This window comes from Drosophila sulfurigaster, chromosome 3 (genome assembly GCF_023558435.1).
Source record: "Drosophila sulfurigaster albostrigata strain 15112-1811.04 chromosome 3, ASM2355843v2, whole genome shotgun sequence".
Taxonomy (NCBI): domain Eukaryota; kingdom Metazoa; phylum Arthropoda; class Insecta; order Diptera; family Drosophilidae; genus Drosophila; species Drosophila sulfurigaster.
In genome coordinates, this window is record NC_084883.1 from 19777067 (window position 1) to 19793872 (window position 16806).

At 42.8% G+C, this 16806-nt stretch overlaps 5 protein-coding genes across 9 annotated transcripts; 4 read left to right on the top strand and 1 right to left on the bottom strand.

Annotated features, from left to right (window-relative positions):
- The first annotated feature begins 13 nt into the window (after positions 1-13).
- LOC133841918 (translin) lies at positions 14-1199 on the top strand. The gene is made up of 5 exons (XM_062274766.1): positions 14-173; positions 236-323; positions 380-476; positions 543-658; positions 722-1199. The coding sequence occupies exons 1-5, from the start codon at positions 99-101 to the stop codon at positions 1054-1056; spliced, it is 711 nt and encodes a 236-aa protein (XP_062130750.1). The 5' UTR covers positions 14-98; the 3' UTR covers positions 1057-1199.
- A 148-nt stretch (positions 1200-1347) lies between these two features.
- Positions 1348-10248, top strand: LOC133841912 (carnitine O-palmitoyltransferase 1, liver isoform). Of its 5 annotated transcripts, none has more exons than XM_062274757.1 (8): positions 1348-1587; positions 6384-6548; positions 6617-7554; positions 7917-8255; positions 8365-8430; positions 8944-9325; positions 9386-9745; positions 9806-10248. In XM_062274757.1, exons 2-8 carry the CDS (start codon positions 6408-6410, stop codon positions 9926-9928), a joined length of 2349 nt encoding a protein of 782 aa, XP_062130741.1. In that variant the 5' UTR covers positions 1348-1587; positions 6384-6407; the 3' UTR covers positions 9929-10248. The 5 variants fall into 5 exon arrangements, with proteins under 5 accessions (XP_062130741.1, XP_062130744.1, XP_062130740.1 ...); XM_062274756.1 differs by having other exon boundaries at positions 1349-1583; XM_062274759.1 differs by lacking the exon at positions 8365-8430 and adding an exon at positions 8592-8651 and having other exon boundaries at positions 1349-1583.
- Positions 9856-10948, bottom strand: LOC133841921 (peptidyl-prolyl cis-trans isomerase-like 3). Its single transcript, XM_062274769.1, has 3 exons — positions 10926-10948; positions 10627-10863; positions 9856-10570 (listed from the first exon to the last, which is right to left on the bottom strand). Exons 1-3 carry the CDS (start codon positions 10926-10928, stop codon positions 10325-10327), a joined length of 486 nt encoding a protein of 161 aa, XP_062130753.1. The 5' UTR covers positions 10929-10948; the 3' UTR covers positions 9856-10324.
- On the top strand, positions 10863-16543 carry LOC133841914 (putative ATP-dependent RNA helicase BoYb). The gene is made up of 4 exons (XM_062274761.1): positions 10863-11137; positions 13712-14524; positions 14583-15053; positions 15709-16543. The coding sequence occupies exons 2-4, from the start codon at positions 13712-13714 to the stop codon at positions 16333-16335; spliced, it is 1911 nt and encodes a 636-aa protein (XP_062130745.1). The 5' UTR covers positions 10863-11137; the 3' UTR covers positions 16336-16543.
- On the top strand, positions 11077-13692 carry LOC133841911 (chromatin assembly factor 1 subunit B). Its single transcript, XM_062274755.1, has 2 exons — positions 11077-11770; positions 11837-13692. The coding sequence occupies exons 1-2, from the start codon at positions 11163-11165 to the stop codon at positions 13578-13580; spliced, it is 2352 nt and encodes a 783-aa protein (XP_062130739.1). The 5' UTR covers positions 11077-11162; the 3' UTR covers positions 13581-13692.
- Positions 16544-16806: the final 263 nt, after the last annotated feature.

Genomic DNA, 16806 nt, shown 5'->3' on the forward strand with positions numbered 1-16806 from the left:
ATTCGATTTATTCGTGCGTCTATCGTTTCGTTTCGCTTTGTGTTTGTATTGAGAGGCAGAGACCGGCATAAACAAGCAAATTTTTTGGCAAAAACAAAATGTCGCACTTTGTGAATATGGAGGTTTTTTCAAACTATCAAAAGTACATAGATAATGAACAGGAAATACGCGAGGTAAGTGAGAATTGGTGACAATGTTGCCGAATGACAAACTGTATTATTCAAAATTTGCGCAGAACATTCGTATTGTGGTGCGGGAGATTGAGCATTTGGCCAAGGATGCAACAATTCAATTGCAGATCATACACTCCGATTTAAGCAAAGGTAAGTCTAAATTTATTATTAAACACATGTCTTAACGACTATATTTATTTCAATAGTCAGCAGTGCTTGCGGTTTGGCACGTCAGCAAATCGAAGCCTGCGCTGAAAAATATCAAAAGTTGGCCGCTTTGGTACCGGCTGGACAATATTACCGGTAAGAGAGAGCTTAAGAAAATATAGTTGTAGGCGTTTAATGTGTCACTTTTTACGGTACATACAGCTACTCCGATCATTGGACATACATTACTCAACGTTTGATATTTCTAATTGCTTTGGTTATTTATCTGGAAGCGGGTTTTTTGGTAACCCGCGAAACGGCAGCTGAAATGCTTGGATGTAAGTAGAGACAATAAGCAACATTGTATTGCATACATGTTTAATAATAATTTACATTAACAGTAAAAACTAAACATTCGGATGGCTTCCACTTGGATATTGAAGACTATTTGCTGGGCATACTGTTGCTTGCCTCCGAATTGTCACGTTTCGCTACAAATTCCGTCACAATGGGCGACTACGAGCGTCCTCTCAATATTTCTCATTTCATTGGCGACTTGAATACAGGATTCCGTTTGCTAAATATGAAAAATGATGGATTGCGCAAACGATTTGATGCTTTGAAGTACGATGTGAAAAAGATCGAAGAAGTTGTATACGATGTGAGCATACGCGGACTATCCAATCCACCACCCGCCGAGAGCAAGGAACAGCCAAAGGCCGAGCCTGTTGAATAAGTTTTGCGGTACATACTACAAATAAGTTTTGCATAGGTTAAGCTCAAAAATTGAAAGACAAAGCTACAAGTTTATATACGCATATGATATGTGGAAATGAAACGAAATGAAAATAAAACATGAAATTGCATTTCTAATTTGAATCACCCTGTTTTGTGGCCAACCCATGCGTTGCGCTAGCTTCGATCATATGTTCGAACATTCGAGTTGCGCATTGCTGTGTTGTTGCTCCACTCTCGCCAATGTTTTTACAGTTTGCAGGCTCAAGTCGATGGTACTGCTCATTTTTAAGTTCAGTCTCTTTCGTTCCGTTGCACCGTTTACAACATTGCGCGCGCGTCAACGTAGTCGCTGTCGCTGTTTGTTGTTGCTTTTGTGTTGATTTTCGTCTTCTGTGTGTTTTCTTCGTTTCGCTTTTACACACATTGTAAGCGTTAAGCGCATTTGGATTAAGCTAACAAACGCCATTAATTTGCTTGCAATTAAAACGAGTTCTGGCCGCAACGAAAGTGTGTACGAGAATTTGTGTACGTAAGTGAAGGAGGGTTTGTTGCTGTTCACTTTTGTTTGTGTATAGATGGGGTAAAAAAAAGGCGCCTTATCTCACGCAGGCGCTGTGCATCAACCTAAGGTCCTAACTAATGCTTAGTTACGCTTACCTGTCGAATTAGTTGGCCCAGCAACCCACTCAGCGTTGCATTGCTTAATACTGCTAACTAACAAAACCAACTTCAACCTGTTTCGGATATTTGGGTCACAAGCAAGCCCCTCTTTTTCCATTTTCCACTCGCATGCAGTAGCCAACGGCTTGGAAACTCGTTGCGGGAAACAGCGATGAATACATACCTATGTACATATCAATGTATATACATATGTATGTACATATATATATAAAAAAAAACAACTATTACCACACAGTTTGCTGCCGCTGCGCTGTTCGTTGCTTATGCTGCTGCTGCTGTCGTTGAGATTGTTTTTATTGCTTGCTGCTGTAGGTTTGTTTTTAAATTTTTCTTCTCTTCTTCACACACTCGAACAGCGAGGTTCAAAGTCCACAACAAGTTCGTTGTGCGCTCTTTCTCTGTGTCTCTCTCAGTTGAGTGGGTGAGCGAAAGCTCTCAGACAGACAGCAGCAGCAATAACAACAAGCATTACTGTTTTGCATTGTAAACACATCTGAGAAAGAGACGCAGCACACATACACACACACACAAATTCACAAGCGAACGTAGACAGGTGCAATTGTGTGGGAGCCAGTCAAAGCAAGAGTGTGCGTGTGAGAGGCACGAACTAATTGAAAAAGACAACAACAAATGGCGAAACCTTAAGAAAATATCATGCACGAATAACCAACTTAAATACTTTACGAAACTTTAGTTCCTCTAACACAGTTGTCGCAAATAATCTACTTTTACATTAAAATATTTTAAACTGATTTCATAAGTTTGTTCATTCAACCCTCTGTGAATGATTTAACAGCGCAGATCACATCCGAATACGAAATTAACTCCCGCTCCCTCTCTCTTCAGAGTCGTCGTTAGAGTCACGACTGCGACGCGATCTGAGGATTTCGTTCACATTTCGTATTTCAAGTTTGCTTACAGTTCAAAGTCCACGCGCATGATTGTTATTTATACTTTAGTGTGCACATACATATATAGTATGTTGATGTGGCTCAGTTATAAAAGCCGATATGGAAGCTTATGATCTGTCAAGGTTGTTAACGAGGGGTTCAAAAAATATTGCCCCCTTTTTTTTGGCATGAAATACTTGGGAATTTTTTTGGTTTTATCAACATCCCCTAGACTCTTCAGAATTTTGTGATAAGAAGCTTTTGGTTAACTTGTCTGATAACCGACTTTTTGTTGTCTGTGCCAAAAATATATACAAAAAATGAAAATGCCAACCAGACGGCTTCAATGCGTCATTAATTGTTATACTGTTACTTCGTAGTAAAAATTTGGCAATACTTGAGAATTACGCGTACAAGCCGCGTGCCAATTTTTCTTATCGACCTGATTGATAAGGGTCCGTCCCCCCGTTAAATTGCGTTCTACTTTATTAGACGACCCCACAGTACAATTGAACTTTGAATTTGAGATAATTCGCGATAAAACACAGAAAAAGAAAGCGAAGGAATTATATTATAAATAATATCTTATCACTGCTCTTAAATAACTATTTTTGATGTTCGCAGATCGTATCATAAATAAACTTAAGCAAATGCAAAAATTGAAAAAATTTAAAAAGAAACAACGAATTGCGAACTATTGATAAAACATTATCAGTTGAAGAGCTTCTGTGGACCCCCCTGCAAGGGTGTTTGCGATCGTTTCACTGGAAAAACACTTTAAGCACTTCAATTGCATAAATATTAGCTTATTACCTTTTTTTTTTGTTTTAAGTGTTCTGTGAGTGGAACTTGTTCCAGATATGTCTACGCCACGGTTCAAAGTGCAATAATGAAATGTGCTTTTATTTGTCTTGTCTGTTTTTTTTTTTTTTATCAGTTTGTGTATAAATATGCTTGACACGAGCATAATAAATTTTCATATTTCTATATGTCTGTCCGGTTATAAGTTTGCTGGTCGACAATTGAGTTCCATTTATCTGGTGATCCCCATATATATTGCTATTTTTATAGTTGCGCCTCGGGAGAGATAAATGACACAGTCCTGGCCCCCAGAAGGGGGCGTGGATCGAGCAAAAATGCACATGGCAAAACTTACACAAACAACACGATAAAAGTGTGTGTGTGAGTGTCTGCACGCGTGTCAGTGTGTTCTCTATAGGGAACTATGAAGAACGACACGATGACAACGACCGGCAATGGTCCATCAGCTTCTTTGTCTCCCTCTTACCCGTGCTCTCTCCAATGCAAAGCGAGCCCCCCTTCTTGCATCGCCTCACTCTCTCTTTCTCACTCTGGTTCTCTTTGCGTGTGACGCAGCCAAAAGGCAGACACCCAAACGTATCTTATCTGCACACACTCGCGCACTCACACATGTTCAGTTATGTATGTAATTGTTGCTGTAGCTGTGCAACTGTATGTGTATCTGTAGCCGGCGACGAGACCCCATGCGCCTCAACACCGCAGCACAGTTGAATCAGTTAACGCTCGTCGTTCAAGCGATCAAGTTGTTTTGTTTGCCTAATTTCGTAACGTTTTCTGCGCTCCCAAATAATCAAGACTATTTACGGAAATTTCGATATTGCAATTGTGACATTTAACTAACACTCTCGTATTAATATCAATTTAATCAATAAATAATTGAGTGATTTGCATACAAATAAAAAAGACGACTATATTGAAAGGTTTGTTTTGCACACTTTGTTATTCTTTTTCACCTCGAATAATTGAAGGTCACAAAAACAGAAACAGTAGAAAAAATTTCTGCATTGCATTGCAATTTCTCATGGCTCACGTTTAATTTGCTTTGCTCTTGTTTATTTGACTTTCCCTCATTGTCCTACTTATACTAATGCCGCGCAATACTCGATTTTTGAGTGTTTACTTCAATTTGAATTGGGACCGTGCTGATAAGCAGATAAGAACGCTTACGTCTCTTATCAGTGATTATTTTTTTTTTGTTTGAGAGATTTGTCTAGTTTTTGTTTTTGGTTATTATATAAAAAGAAAGAAGGCTGCACTGCCTCTAGATGCTTCGGTTTTCGACAAAGCTCTTAAGTAAACAACAACAAGCATTTCAAATTTATGAACCCGTTTGCCGACAACAACACAAATACAAGATGAGGAATATGGCAAAGAAATAATATATGATTGGACTTTGAACCTTCGTGCTAAGCGCAAAATAAATCACATTAATAAAATAAAATAACAACATCAAGAGCAACAGCAGCAGTTCGTTTGAATGTTGTTGCTCTTGCTTTGCTCTGTCTCCAATACAAACGAATAAATAAATATGTAGAGACGCAAATACATAGATAAATGTGTATTCAAAAGCCGGTAGCGATCGTCTAGAAAACGCACATTACGCATACGCAGCGTGGCCACTACCTGAAAAGTAGGTCAAACGAAAATAAAACTGTTGTCTTGCATTCGTTTGCTTGAGCTTGGTTTTGTTTTTGTGTTTATTGTCGATTGTCTGTTGTTTGTTGTTTGTATTGTGGTTGTTGCTTGGCCTTCAGCTGAAGTCGAGCTCTTTGCCTGGAGTTCAAGTGAACCAAGGTTTATGGTTAGACAGAAAACAACATTTCAAGTTTACGCGCAGCAAAACAAGCAAATACAACAAATAAGATAGCCCACTCATATTTGTTATTAACAATTAGTATGCATACTAAACAATGCAAATTGCCATCAATTCACGATTCTTGACGCTCTCTCTATCTCTCTCTCTCGCTGCCAATAAAAAACACTAGATAAATCAATCTTAACTACGTATCGAGAGTACTCGAACTTGTTGTTGTGATTGCTCCAATCAAATGTTAATGGAATTGCGAACAAACAAGCCAAACAAAGAGCTACTCTCAGACAGAGAGAAAGACATAATCATTGACTAATGGTTGCCAGCTAGCCAGTCAGTCAGTCATCTGAGCTTGCAGCAATCTGGTAATATATAATGGTCCTTATGAGGGGTTATCTCGCAGACAATGCGAGAAGTATTTGGTGACGTCAATAGCCCGAGAATTCTGTGTTATGACATCGCGACTCGCGAGTGTAAGCACACGCTCGCATACAATTAAACAATAAAACACAATGAGCGAGATGTGCAAGCTGCGATCAATATCAAAGTTCAAAAAGCACATTATTACGACGCATGTAGAAAGAGTAGAAGCTTCGGATTACAAGCGATATTAATGTGCTAATTATACTCGGTACCTGCAGAGGTGAAAAGTATTATAACTTAGTGTAATGTAAAGTTCATAGGGATTAAGGAATTTAATAGCTAGTGATAACAATATTTCCAAATAAGTTCGACGTAGCTTAAATATGTTATTCAACCTATCAATCAATGGGCCCAGTCAGGTTTAATGAGTCGTCACAATATTAATCACACTTTAAATAATTTATGAAAATTTAATTACAGTTGAAATATTATCTATATGTTTTGTGTATCTCACCCTCAAACATTCCCGACCATATCGTTGTTACCTGAGCCGCATTTTACTGTCAGCATGTATCGAATAATCAAACCGCAATTTTTGCTTATCAGTTTTATTAATTAAGACCCCGCGTAAAGCCCTAAGCAAAGTTAATGACTGCATAATGGATCTGCTGGATGTAGATACAAGTAATTTTTGTGATTATAACACGTATCTAATCTAATCCCCCAACAATATCTTTTTTCGATGATTTATAATTGCAGCGTGATTAACTACTTAATCTCGGTATGGCTGAAGCCCATTCCGCCGTCGCCTTCTCGTTTGCGATCACGCACGAGGGCTTCGACATCAACTATGACCATGAGGTGCTCAATCTCGTGTGGAACTCCGGTGTGCGTTCCTGGAAGAAGCGCATGGCACGCGCCAGGGTAAGTTCTAAGTTCACCCATTTCCCAGCACATCGAAATGAATGTTAATCGAACTTCTTCCTCTTTAGAATGGCATCCGGAATGGTGTGTATCCGGCGCACATACAAAGTCTGTGGCTGATCACAGCAATTGCGTTGGGTCTGCACTTTGCCGGCTATCAGGCGCCGTTTAATCTGACCAACAGACTGCTCGTTCATCTGCCCAGCAACACAATGAATTGGCAGATCACCGCCTGCTTTTTGGCCGCGCTCGTCATCTGGTTGTCCATCTGCTTTACGATGCGTTACACGCTGAAGCTGCTGCTCATCTACAAGGGCTGGATGTATGAGTCGCGAGCGCCTGGCAGTCGTGTATCCTTGCCCACCATGCTCTGGGTGGCTGTGGTGCGTGTCCTCTCCAGCTGGAATAAGCCAGGACTATACAGTTTTCAGGGCTCGTTGCCACGCCTGCCATTGCCCTCCGTGCACAATACGATGACGCGTTATCTGCGCTCGGTGCGTCCGCTGCTCGATGATGACAATTACAAGCGCATGGAGGGATTGGCCAAGGAGTTTGAGCAAACGATTGGCAAGAAACTGCAATGGTATCTCATCCTCAAGAGCTGGTGGTCCACAAATTACGTCTCTGATTGGTGGGAGGAGTACGTCTACTTGCGCGGTCGTAGTCCTCTGTGTGTCAACAGCAATTTCTATGGCACCGATGCCATCTTCATGAATCTCACCAGCGTCCAGTCGGCACGTGCCGCCAATGTCATCTCGTTGCTGCTCAACTTTAGACGTCTGATTGAGCATCAGGAGTTGCAGCCCATCATGGTGCAGGGCATGATTCCCTTGTGTTCGTGGCAATATGAGCGCACCTTCAACACGGCACGCATTCCAGGACTCGAAACCGATCGCATTGTGCACTACAGGGATTCCAACTACATTGTGGTGCTACACAAGGGCTGCTACTACAAGATGCTCATCTACTACAAGGGCCGCATTCTGCGCCCCTGTGAGCTGCAAGTGTAAGTACAGTTGTAAAGAAAACTCTTCTTTCTGAGTGACTGATTTATGAATGAATCTCCTAAAAAAACAGAAGTTCATATCTGAGCATACATAAATCTTTCTAAGTAGTAAGTTAAGAGACACGTTTGGTTTTTAAAAGTCAAATATTTTCCCTCGTTAATGATTGCTTTGTCATGCAAACACATTACTTATTGAACTGTAGTAATCTGCGGTTCATTAACCTAAAGAAAACAGTTCGAGTTCATGCTTAAAATCGCCTTTATTGTGATTTGTTAATAGCTGAAAAGTTTTGCTAGTTTAATCTTATTATTATATAACGACTTATTATTAAATCTTCATCTATACCTACATATGTTTACAGTCAAATTGAGGACATACTAAAGGCCAAGGCCACACCAGTGGAAGGTGAGGAGCATTTGGCTGCTTTGACTGCCTGGAATCGTTCCAAGTGGGCCGAGACACGCAACACGTTCTTCTCGCGTGGCGTAAATCACGTCTCATTGCGCACCATTGAATCGGCTGCCTTTGTGCTCTCTCTCGACGATGAACCCTTCGAGTTTGATCTGAAGCGTCCCGAGCTGCTGGATTCGTTTGGAAAGAAGCTGCTCCATGGCAATGGCTACAATCGTTGGTTCGACAAGTGCTTCACCGTCTGTGTGGGCACCAATGGACGTGTCGGTTTCAATGCCGAGCACACGTGGTAAGTTCTAAGTCAATGGTTAATTGCGCACAATGTTTTTTTCAGCTGTCAGGAGTTAGCAAAAAGATTCGCTACTCAAACTCTATAAAATATAATGTATATTGTTAAGGTCTGATGCTGCCATCGCCTCACACATGTGGGAGAATCTGATCGTTGACGATCTTGTATCCGAAGGGTAAATTGCAAACATATATCTAGCATTTTTTGATGGTGTGAGGCTCCAGGCATTTGTACTATAAACGGCATTTATATTTAACTTATAATTTGTATTTATAATTTAAATTTAAACTTGGTTGTGGCAATAATTTTTGCAATAATTTGTACATTTTATTTTAGGGCGGACGCTCCGGTTATGGGACATCTATGGGAATATATATTTGGTGATGATATTGATGGGTAAAACTAAATTCCAACTAAAAGCACTAAACTTATGAAGCAGTTCTATAAACCCTTACTTCATAGTGTCATGGTATAATTGATCTCGTGAATTGCCATGACAACTACATATTATAGAACTGTGCACTGCTGTGTTTGTTATTAACTAAATTTCTAAATTCATTTCATGACTAATACAACTTAGTTTAAAGTTTAAACTAACCAACCAACTAACATTGCTTCTCTGTGTTCCAAACATTTGCACACAACGCTCTATTAATCGCGCTTTTATCTGCCACTCTTCTTCTGTTAGATATGACGAGACGGGCAATACAAAAGGCACACCTGAGTTCCAGCCCCCGACGCCAACGCGTCTCAACTGGGATCTGAAACCATGTCTGCCACAGATCGAGGAGGCAACCATCTGTGCCACCAAGCTGTGCAACGAGGTCGATCTGCGCATCTTGGTCCACCAAGAGTACGGCAAGGGATTCATGAAGAAGTGCCGTCTATCGCCAGATGCTTACATTCAGATGGCTCTGCAGTTGGCCTACTATCGCGATGCTGGCCGCTTCTCGCTAACGTATGAAGCCTCCATGACCCGTCTGTTCCGCGAAGGACGCACTGAAACAGTCCGTCCTTGCACCATTGAGTCATCTGCATGGGTTAAGGCTATGCAAGATCCCAACACAACGGTGAGTAAAATCGAATATTGCATTAGTTATGCTATTTATTAATTCCCTTTGACATTGCAGAATGATCATCGTGTGAAGTTGCTGCAGGATGCCTGCGACCGTCATCAGTTGGGCTATCAGGATGCCATGTGTGGTAACGGCATCGATCGCCATCTGTTCTGTTTGTATGTGGTGTCCAAGTACCTGGAAGTCGACTCGCCCTTCCTCAACGAGGTCCTGAGTGAGCCCTGGCGTCTGTCCACTAGTCAAACACCTCATGGCCAAACGCCCAAAATGGATTTGAAGAAGCATCCGAATTGCATCAGTGCTGGCGGCGGTTTTGGCCCTGTTGCTGATGATGGTTATGGTGTCTCCTACATCATTGCTGGTGAAAATCTAATTTTCTTCCATATCTCTGCGAAGACCACGTGTCCGCAAACCGTAAGTCCATCAAGAAATTAATCTATATAGCGACGTGAGTTAATTTTATATTCATTTCAGGATGTCCATCGATTTTCGGAGCACATTTGCAAGGCTTTGGCCGATATTCGTTCGATATTTGAGCAGTACATGAAAGATCATCCGAAGCCCGCCAAGACAATCACAAATGGCAAATCCACATAATCCATAGTCCTATTTGTAGTGAAACTCTTGCGAGATTCGTGTTAGCATTTGTTTTTACTTTTCTAGTTATTCGTTTTTACAAAAATCATCATGCATATTCTCTACTCTTAAGGTTCTCCATTTAAGTGCAAAAGTGTGTTCGAAGAAGATGTAAATGCTAAATCAAAATTCATGCGAAACTAAGCAATGCAATTTTATATACATAACTAAACTAAACTAAATGATTGACAACTTTGCTGATTGTAAGACCTAGTTTTAGCAACTTTTGCACAATTTGCTGTTTCTCAATTAATTAGTATGTAAATGATACAAAAAAACAATGTTTATGTAAACTTAAGTAGTAGCAAAAGAAAAATATAGTATGTATACAGCATCAAGTTGAATATTTGTTATTTATCACGCAGCCAAAGGATTCGCATGAATCGTTACTCCATTGATCTTCTTGTCTACATGCGGACGATAATTTTTGGGATTCACGGGCAGCTTTTCGAGTTCATCCAGCGCATCAAAGCCATCGATTACACGGCCAAAGAGTGTGTATTTCAAGTCCAGATTTGGCTGTGCCGCGTAGGTGATGAAGAACTGGCTGGCATTTGCATTGGGTCCATTGTTCGCCATAGAGACCATTCCGCGATCTGTGTGCTATAATGGGAAACGTTTATTTACACTGATTTAAGTGTTCAGCTTTTGTTACTTACCTTTATTGTCTCTTTAAACTCGTCATCGAACTTTGTACCCCAAATAGATTGTCCGTTTTTGCCTGTGTTTGTGGGATCGCCGGTTTGCACAATGAATCCCTTGATGTTCCTGATAAAACAACAACCACTGTAATAGTCACTTGCGCACAAGGCTAGAAAATTTTCGCATGCCTTAGGACACGACTCTACAAACAGCTCGATTTTAATGTCTCCCACGTCGGTATGCAGTGTTACTGACTAAAATAAAATGAATTTAATTTAAATGCACAGAAATAATAGAGCGCAATGTGTTTGTTTACCATTTTGGCAACCGAATAGTGAATTTCGAGTTCGAAAACAGTAAGTTGGCTGCGTTAACTATTGCGCGATGTATCGAAACCAGTGTTGCAGGCAGCAACATAAATAATCGATAGCTACGTTTGCGAAATATCGTTGATAGCTATTAAATAGCTCACATCGCTGTCTGAGTTTTGGGCGCGAAGTCGGCATTCTCTCGGCAAAATAAAATATAGTAAGTTAATTGTAATAGTCCCAGAATGAAGTGCAAAATACCCGAAATTTCGTGGCACAACCGCGACCCAGTGTTAAGTGTGGATATACAACCCAAATCTGGCTCCTTGCCACCAAATGCAATGTGTCGTCTTGCCTCCGGTGGCACCGACACCCATGTTCTCATTTGGTATTTGAACCGAACTGTGGAGGTCGAGGGTGGAAGCGGAGGTGAGGACATGGTATTGGAATTGGCGGCGGATTTGACGAAGCATCAACGAGCTGTGAACACTGTGCGATGGTCACCCAATGGGGAACTCTTAGCTTCTGGTGACGACGACAGTGTGATCTTCTTATGGGTGCAGAAGGCGGAAAACGATGTGCCAAACTTTATCGACTCCGAAGGTAATAGCGAACTGAACCGCGAGATGTGGCGGCCACAAAAGGTATTGCGGGGTCATCGCGAGGATGTTTACGACTTGTGCTGGGCGCCAAACTCGCAATTTCTGCTGACGGGATCGGTGGACAACACGGCAATGTTGTGGGATGTGCACAAGGGCAAGTCGCTGGCCATACTGGACGATCACAAGGGCTATGTGCAGGGTGTGGCTTGGGATCCGGCAAATCAGTACTTGGCCACCATGAGTACAGATAGGTAATGTTGATTTTTGTGCTTACAAGTGTTGTTTGGTTTTTTTGACAATTTCATATGCATTTACAGAAATCTTCGCATCTTCGATGTAAGCACACGACGCTGTCTGCATCGTGTGAGTAAGACTACGCTGCCTGTAAAGGAGGGACACGAGTTGCATGGCCGCAATGTGCGTCTCTATCACGATGGCACACTGCAGACGTTCTTTCGCCGCATCTGCTTCACACCCGATGCCAAAATGTTGCTGACGCCTGCTGGTGTCACCGACTACGATGGCGTGCTGAAGCCCTCGCATACCACCTATGGCTACAGTCGCTACGATCTGAGCAAGCCCGCCTTTGTGCTACCCTTCCCCAATGAATACACTGTCGCCGTGCGTTGTTCGCCTGTGCTGTATCGCTTGCGTCCCTTCAATGCCGAGAAGAATCCGCCAATTATAACGCTGCCATATCGCATGATTTATGCGGTGGCCACAAAGAATTCAGTGTTCTTCTTCGACACACAGCAACCGGTGCCGTTTGCCATTGTATCCAACATTCATTATACACGACTGACGGATATGACATGGTCAAATGATGGCAATACGTTGATTGTGTCCAGCACTGATGGCTTCTGTTCGCTGATCAGCTTTCACGACACTGAGCTGGGCGAACGCTATGAGGATATGGAGGCAGTGCTGTGCGCTATCACCATGTCGATAGAGAATGCACCACAACGCAGTCGCAAGATCAAGAAGCAAAGGCGAAAGCCGTCCACAGATGAGTCAACTGTACGTCGACCGTTGCAGGAGAAGGGCAAGCCCAATATCATTGACAACAAACAGGAGAGCAGCCCGCTTAAGGACAAGGACAGCGCTGAAACTGATCTGGATGCCGACAATGATTCGTCCTTGCAGAGCAGCAGCTCTGCCACCTCCGCGAACAGCCCCAAGCCAGCTGAATCAACTGAAAAGGAGGTGAAACCCACGCCCATTGCCTTTAGACGGTCGCCGCGTAAAGTCGCGGAGCCGCAGCCGATTGCAACACGCCGATCGCCGCGTAAAGTCGCCGAGCCGCAGCCGATTGCAACACGCCGTTCGCCGCGTAAAGTTGCCGATGCCACGCCCACTGTGAGCGAGGCAAAGCCCATTGCGATCAAGCGCAAGGCCAGCGAAATCAGCGACTCAGTGGAGCCAGTGCAAAGCAAGCCCAAGCTACAGTATGGCCTCCTGCCCAAACCCATTGAGGCGGTGCTCGATAGACAGATCATCAGCTCCGATGAGAAATTCGAGCTGCCGGAAAAGCAGTCCAGGCCAGTGACGCCCATTCAGGTGCGTCGCCAACCTCGCACGCCCGGGAGCAGCAATAGCAATACGTTAACGCCCAAATCACTGCCCGCCCGACATGCCACACCCATTGCTGTGCGCCGGACGCCACGTGTGCTCGTCGATGGACCTGCAGTAAATGCGCCCGTCGTCGTTGAAGAAGCCATGGATGCCTGGCCACTGGAGGAGGATGTGACACCTTTACCCAATGAGAATGAGGCAGCGCCTAGCAAAAAGGAAACAAAATCCTCGGAGGAGCCGCAATTGACTATTAACGAGGCGACTTGCGAACGCACCGAGGACATTCGCTTGGTCTATGAGGACACACAAGAGGGCACGCCAGTTAAAGCAGCACCCACAATCACAGCAACAGCAACTGCAACAGCAGCTGCAACTGCATCTTCAGTTGGTGCTTCGCCAAAACCGACCACGCCAAACGCAAAGACGCCGCGTCGCGTCTCGTTGCGAACCATTTCGACTCCCAAGTCGAAAAAGAAACTGTTAGACTAGAAATTAACTTATAGAATGCGAGAGAAATTGAAGCATGAGATGTAGCCTTAGTCTTAACAAAATCAACATTAAATTTATATATACGAATAAAACGCACATTCACACAGAAGAATTAACTTGTTGCCTTCCAGATGGATTGCCTTGTGCATCACCAACAGCCTGCTAGGGACTCTGAGCACGATGTGCTGAGCTCACAAATACTCGGAGGAGATTCAGTTATCTTAATAGACTCCGCCAAGCGCAATTTCGATGATTATGTCCAGCCGCTTTGTCAGCACGTAAGAGAAAAGAGAAATCAATTCATTACAATTCTGCTCGTGGCGACTCGCAAGCGTTTGTTAGAGCTGCATCATCAAGTTGCAGTTGAGCTGGACAGTCGGGAATTTGCAACTTGCTGTACAAGCAATCAACGGGCAACTGAGATGCTTGCCAGGGGTCATGGATTGGTTTTGACTACCACAATACAGCTGAGCGCAATACAGTCAGAGCAGCTATTCAGATCAGCTCGTATTGGATGCCTGGTCTTCGATGAGCTGGAGAGGCTGCTTGCCTATGGCGGCAGCTGCTTTCAAGCTGCCAAATTGACGCTTTACAAACATTATCCATCGATGCAGATCGTGGTTACCACGCGACTTTGGTTAGCGGAGGAAATGGGGCAGCTTTTGCAGCACGCCAAGCAGCCATTGTTGCTGTTCAAGGATCTTTTGGAAGCTGCAGCTTATGGTGGTTGCTCGTGGCAAGTCCAAGTGGGTAACAGCTTCGAGGAGCAGCTGCAGCAATTGTTGGCATACTTCCAAACACATTCACCTCAGCAACAGCGCACTTTGATTTATTGTGCCCGACATGAAGATTTCTTGGAGTTAAAGAAGCAATTGTCCAGTTACGACGTTTTGCTGCATCGCGGTCGCCAGGATAAGCAACGCATTGAGCAGTGGCAGCGAAAGGTCAGCAAGCAAAATTCTTCTACTTAATGTAAACTAATGTAATCTTGGCTTTTTACAGCACGCTGGTAAAATATTATTGCTGCAGGCGCATGCACCCGAATTGCAAGTGGACAACGCTCAGAGTATTGTGCACTTTAACATGCCGCCCACTTGGAGTCAGTTTCGTATGCGTTTTGCAGTCTACAAGGGGGAAATACGCAATGCCTTGATGGCAGCTGATTCCGATCAGCAGCTGAGATCGCTTGTGCTGCTCGATAGACAGAGCCAACAATCGTTGCCACAACTGCTTGAGTTTATGCAACAGCATGGCCAACCGATTGACGAACAACTTGCCAAGGCGCACTCACAGCTGGTGACAACCCGCGAGGAGTCCTTGATTGCACGCCAGGCTGTGCTGTGTCCTGTGATGTTGCTTTATGGTAGCTGCCGCATTTTGCCTACCTGCCAATATCGTCATTTGCTGTCGGATATCGATAGAAACTGCGCAACTGTACCTAGTGCAGGCTTTATACGGTTTCAACTGCTCAAAGTGAGAACTGCTTTTTACCCTCATAAAATACTGCCATATATTTTTACCATTCTAAGGAATTTTTTTTATCCGCCACCCATAGGGTAATAGGAAATTATTACTTTTTGCCGACCCTATAAAGTATATACATATATTTTTGATCGTCGTCAACAATATAGAGGCAATATAGACATGCCCGTCTGTCTGTCCGTTCGTTTGAACTATAAGATATAGTCATGTAATTTGTTTGCCTCGTCCACTTCTGCCCTCTTAAATAGATAATCGTAAATTTGAAGCTAGATGGTACATTCAATAATAACTATAATTTTTATGATTCCTGAAAATTTGATTGCGATCAGACAAAAATTTTAGAAGTTGTTAAAGTAATACTTTTGCATGGGCATGGGCCTATTTGTTACTGGTCCTAGTTGCTTCTGCTAACAATCTGGTATTTCGTGCACTATATGGTATATTTTGAATACAATACTATACTATTATACCAGATTTATCCATTGGCATAGTTTTAGAATTTTTGCTGTTTTATTCTGGTATATTTTAAGAATAATACCGCTGTTTTTCTCGTATTCAAAATGAGTAGCGGGTATCTCACAGTCGAGCACCCTCGACTGTAGCTTTCTTACTATTTTATTTATTCATTTCTCTCTTTCCCCTTTAGATCTGCACGCCGTCGCACTTTGCAGCGCGTTTAGTGTCACAGCGAGCAACCACTAAGTGCCCCTGGCAATCGTTGTATATGCCACAACGCTATGCGGAACTGCAGCAGCAATTGCGTAGCCACTTTGCCACTACCGAGCATCGTGTGGCAGTTAGTGATGTGCAACTGCAACAGATTTGTGTTCGTCGAATGACAGACAACAGCTTCGAGCGTGTCTGCATCACCTTTGTGCCCAACTCAAGTGCCCCGGACACAACTGTACGCGTCAAACATTTAGATCTGAGCACTGTCATCCACCATGCGAAACTTTCAGAGCTATTTATCTGTCCCTTGGAATTGCAGCAAGTACAACCATTGGCATTGGATGTGCGTCTTTCTGGTGTTGTGCCCTACAATGGCGAGGAGATTTGGCAGAATTCAGACAATTTGCTCATCTCTGATTTGCTGCACCCGGGTGGCATCTATGAAGTTCATGTCGACTACGCTTTATCGCAGACCATATTTGTGAGTTGTCTGCAACTGAATGCGCAGGACTATGCAGAGCAGTTACAGATCAGACAGCTTGGGTTGCTAGACGACTCTATAAAAAAGCGTTTGAGCGAACTTATCCATGATAAGGAAGGCTAATTACTATTGTGGGCAAAAGTTATCCGATAAAGGTAGTGAAAATCTTCAATTGACTTTACAACGCCTGATTGACATAGTTGGAATAAGTGAAAACAATTTTTAGTGACCACTTCAGCGTCAGAAAGATCAGATCCCGAATGAAACCAAAAATATGTAAGAAATGCTTTGGTGGAAACTTTGTTTGCATTATTAAGATTTGAATTATAAGATACATATAAAAATAATATAAACGAAATTCGCGAAATCCAGCTGGAACAATAATTCTTACATAGTATGTACAGCTGTGAACATTGAACATTGAACTTTATAGCGGACAGAGCGAAGAGAACTATAGGTAGTGAAAATCTTCAATTGACTTTACAACGCCTGATTGACATAGTTGGAATAAGTGAAAACAATTTTTAGTGACCACTTCAGCGTCGGAAAGATCAGATCTTCAACTTCGATTGACACTAGTCAACTTCGATTGAC

Coding starts and splice junctions, on each gene's coding strand:
- LOC133841918 (XM_062274766.1), top strand. CDS start 99: ATGTCGCACTTTGTGAATATGGAGGTTTTTTCAAACTATCAAAAGTAC. Junction 324..379: donor ACACTCCGATTTAAGCAAAG/GTAAGTCTAAAT, acceptor TTATTTCAATAG/TCAGCAGTGCTTGCGGTTTG. Junction 477..542: donor CCGGCTGGACAATATTACCG/GTAAGAGAGAGC, acceptor CGGTACATACAG/CTACTCCGATCATTGGACAT.
- LOC133841912 (XM_062274757.1), top strand. CDS start 6,408: ATGGCTGAAGCCCATTCCGCCGTCGCCTTCTCGTTTGCGATCACGCAC. Junction 7,555..7,916: donor CGCCCCTGTGAGCTGCAAGT/GTAAGTACAGTT, acceptor ATATGTTTACAG/TCAAATTGAGGACATACTAA. Junction 9,746..9,805: donor AGACCACGTGTCCGCAAACC/GTAAGTCCATCA, acceptor TATTCATTTCAG/GATGTCCATCGATTTTCGGA.
- LOC133841921 (XM_062274769.1), bottom strand. Junction 10,571..10,626: donor AGTTTAAAGAGACAATAAAG/GTAAGTAACAAA, acceptor TTCCCATTATAG/CACACAGATCGCGGAATGGT.
- LOC133841911 (XM_062274755.1), top strand. CDS start 11,163: ATGAAGTGCAAAATACCCGAAATTTCGTGGCACAACCGCGACCCAGTG. Junction 11,771..11,836: donor GCCACCATGAGTACAGATAG/GTAATGTTGATT, acceptor ATGCATTTACAG/AAATCTTCGCATCTTCGATG.
- LOC133841914 (XM_062274761.1), top strand. CDS start 13,712: ATGGATTGCCTTGTGCATCACCAACAGCCTGCTAGGGACTCTGAGCAC. Junction 14,525..14,582: donor TTGAGCAGTGGCAGCGAAAG/GTCAGCAAGCAA, acceptor GGCTTTTTACAG/CACGCTGGTAAAATATTATT. Junction 15,054..15,708: donor TACGGTTTCAACTGCTCAAA/GTGAGAACTGCT, acceptor TTTCCCCTTTAG/ATCTGCACGCCGTCGCACTT.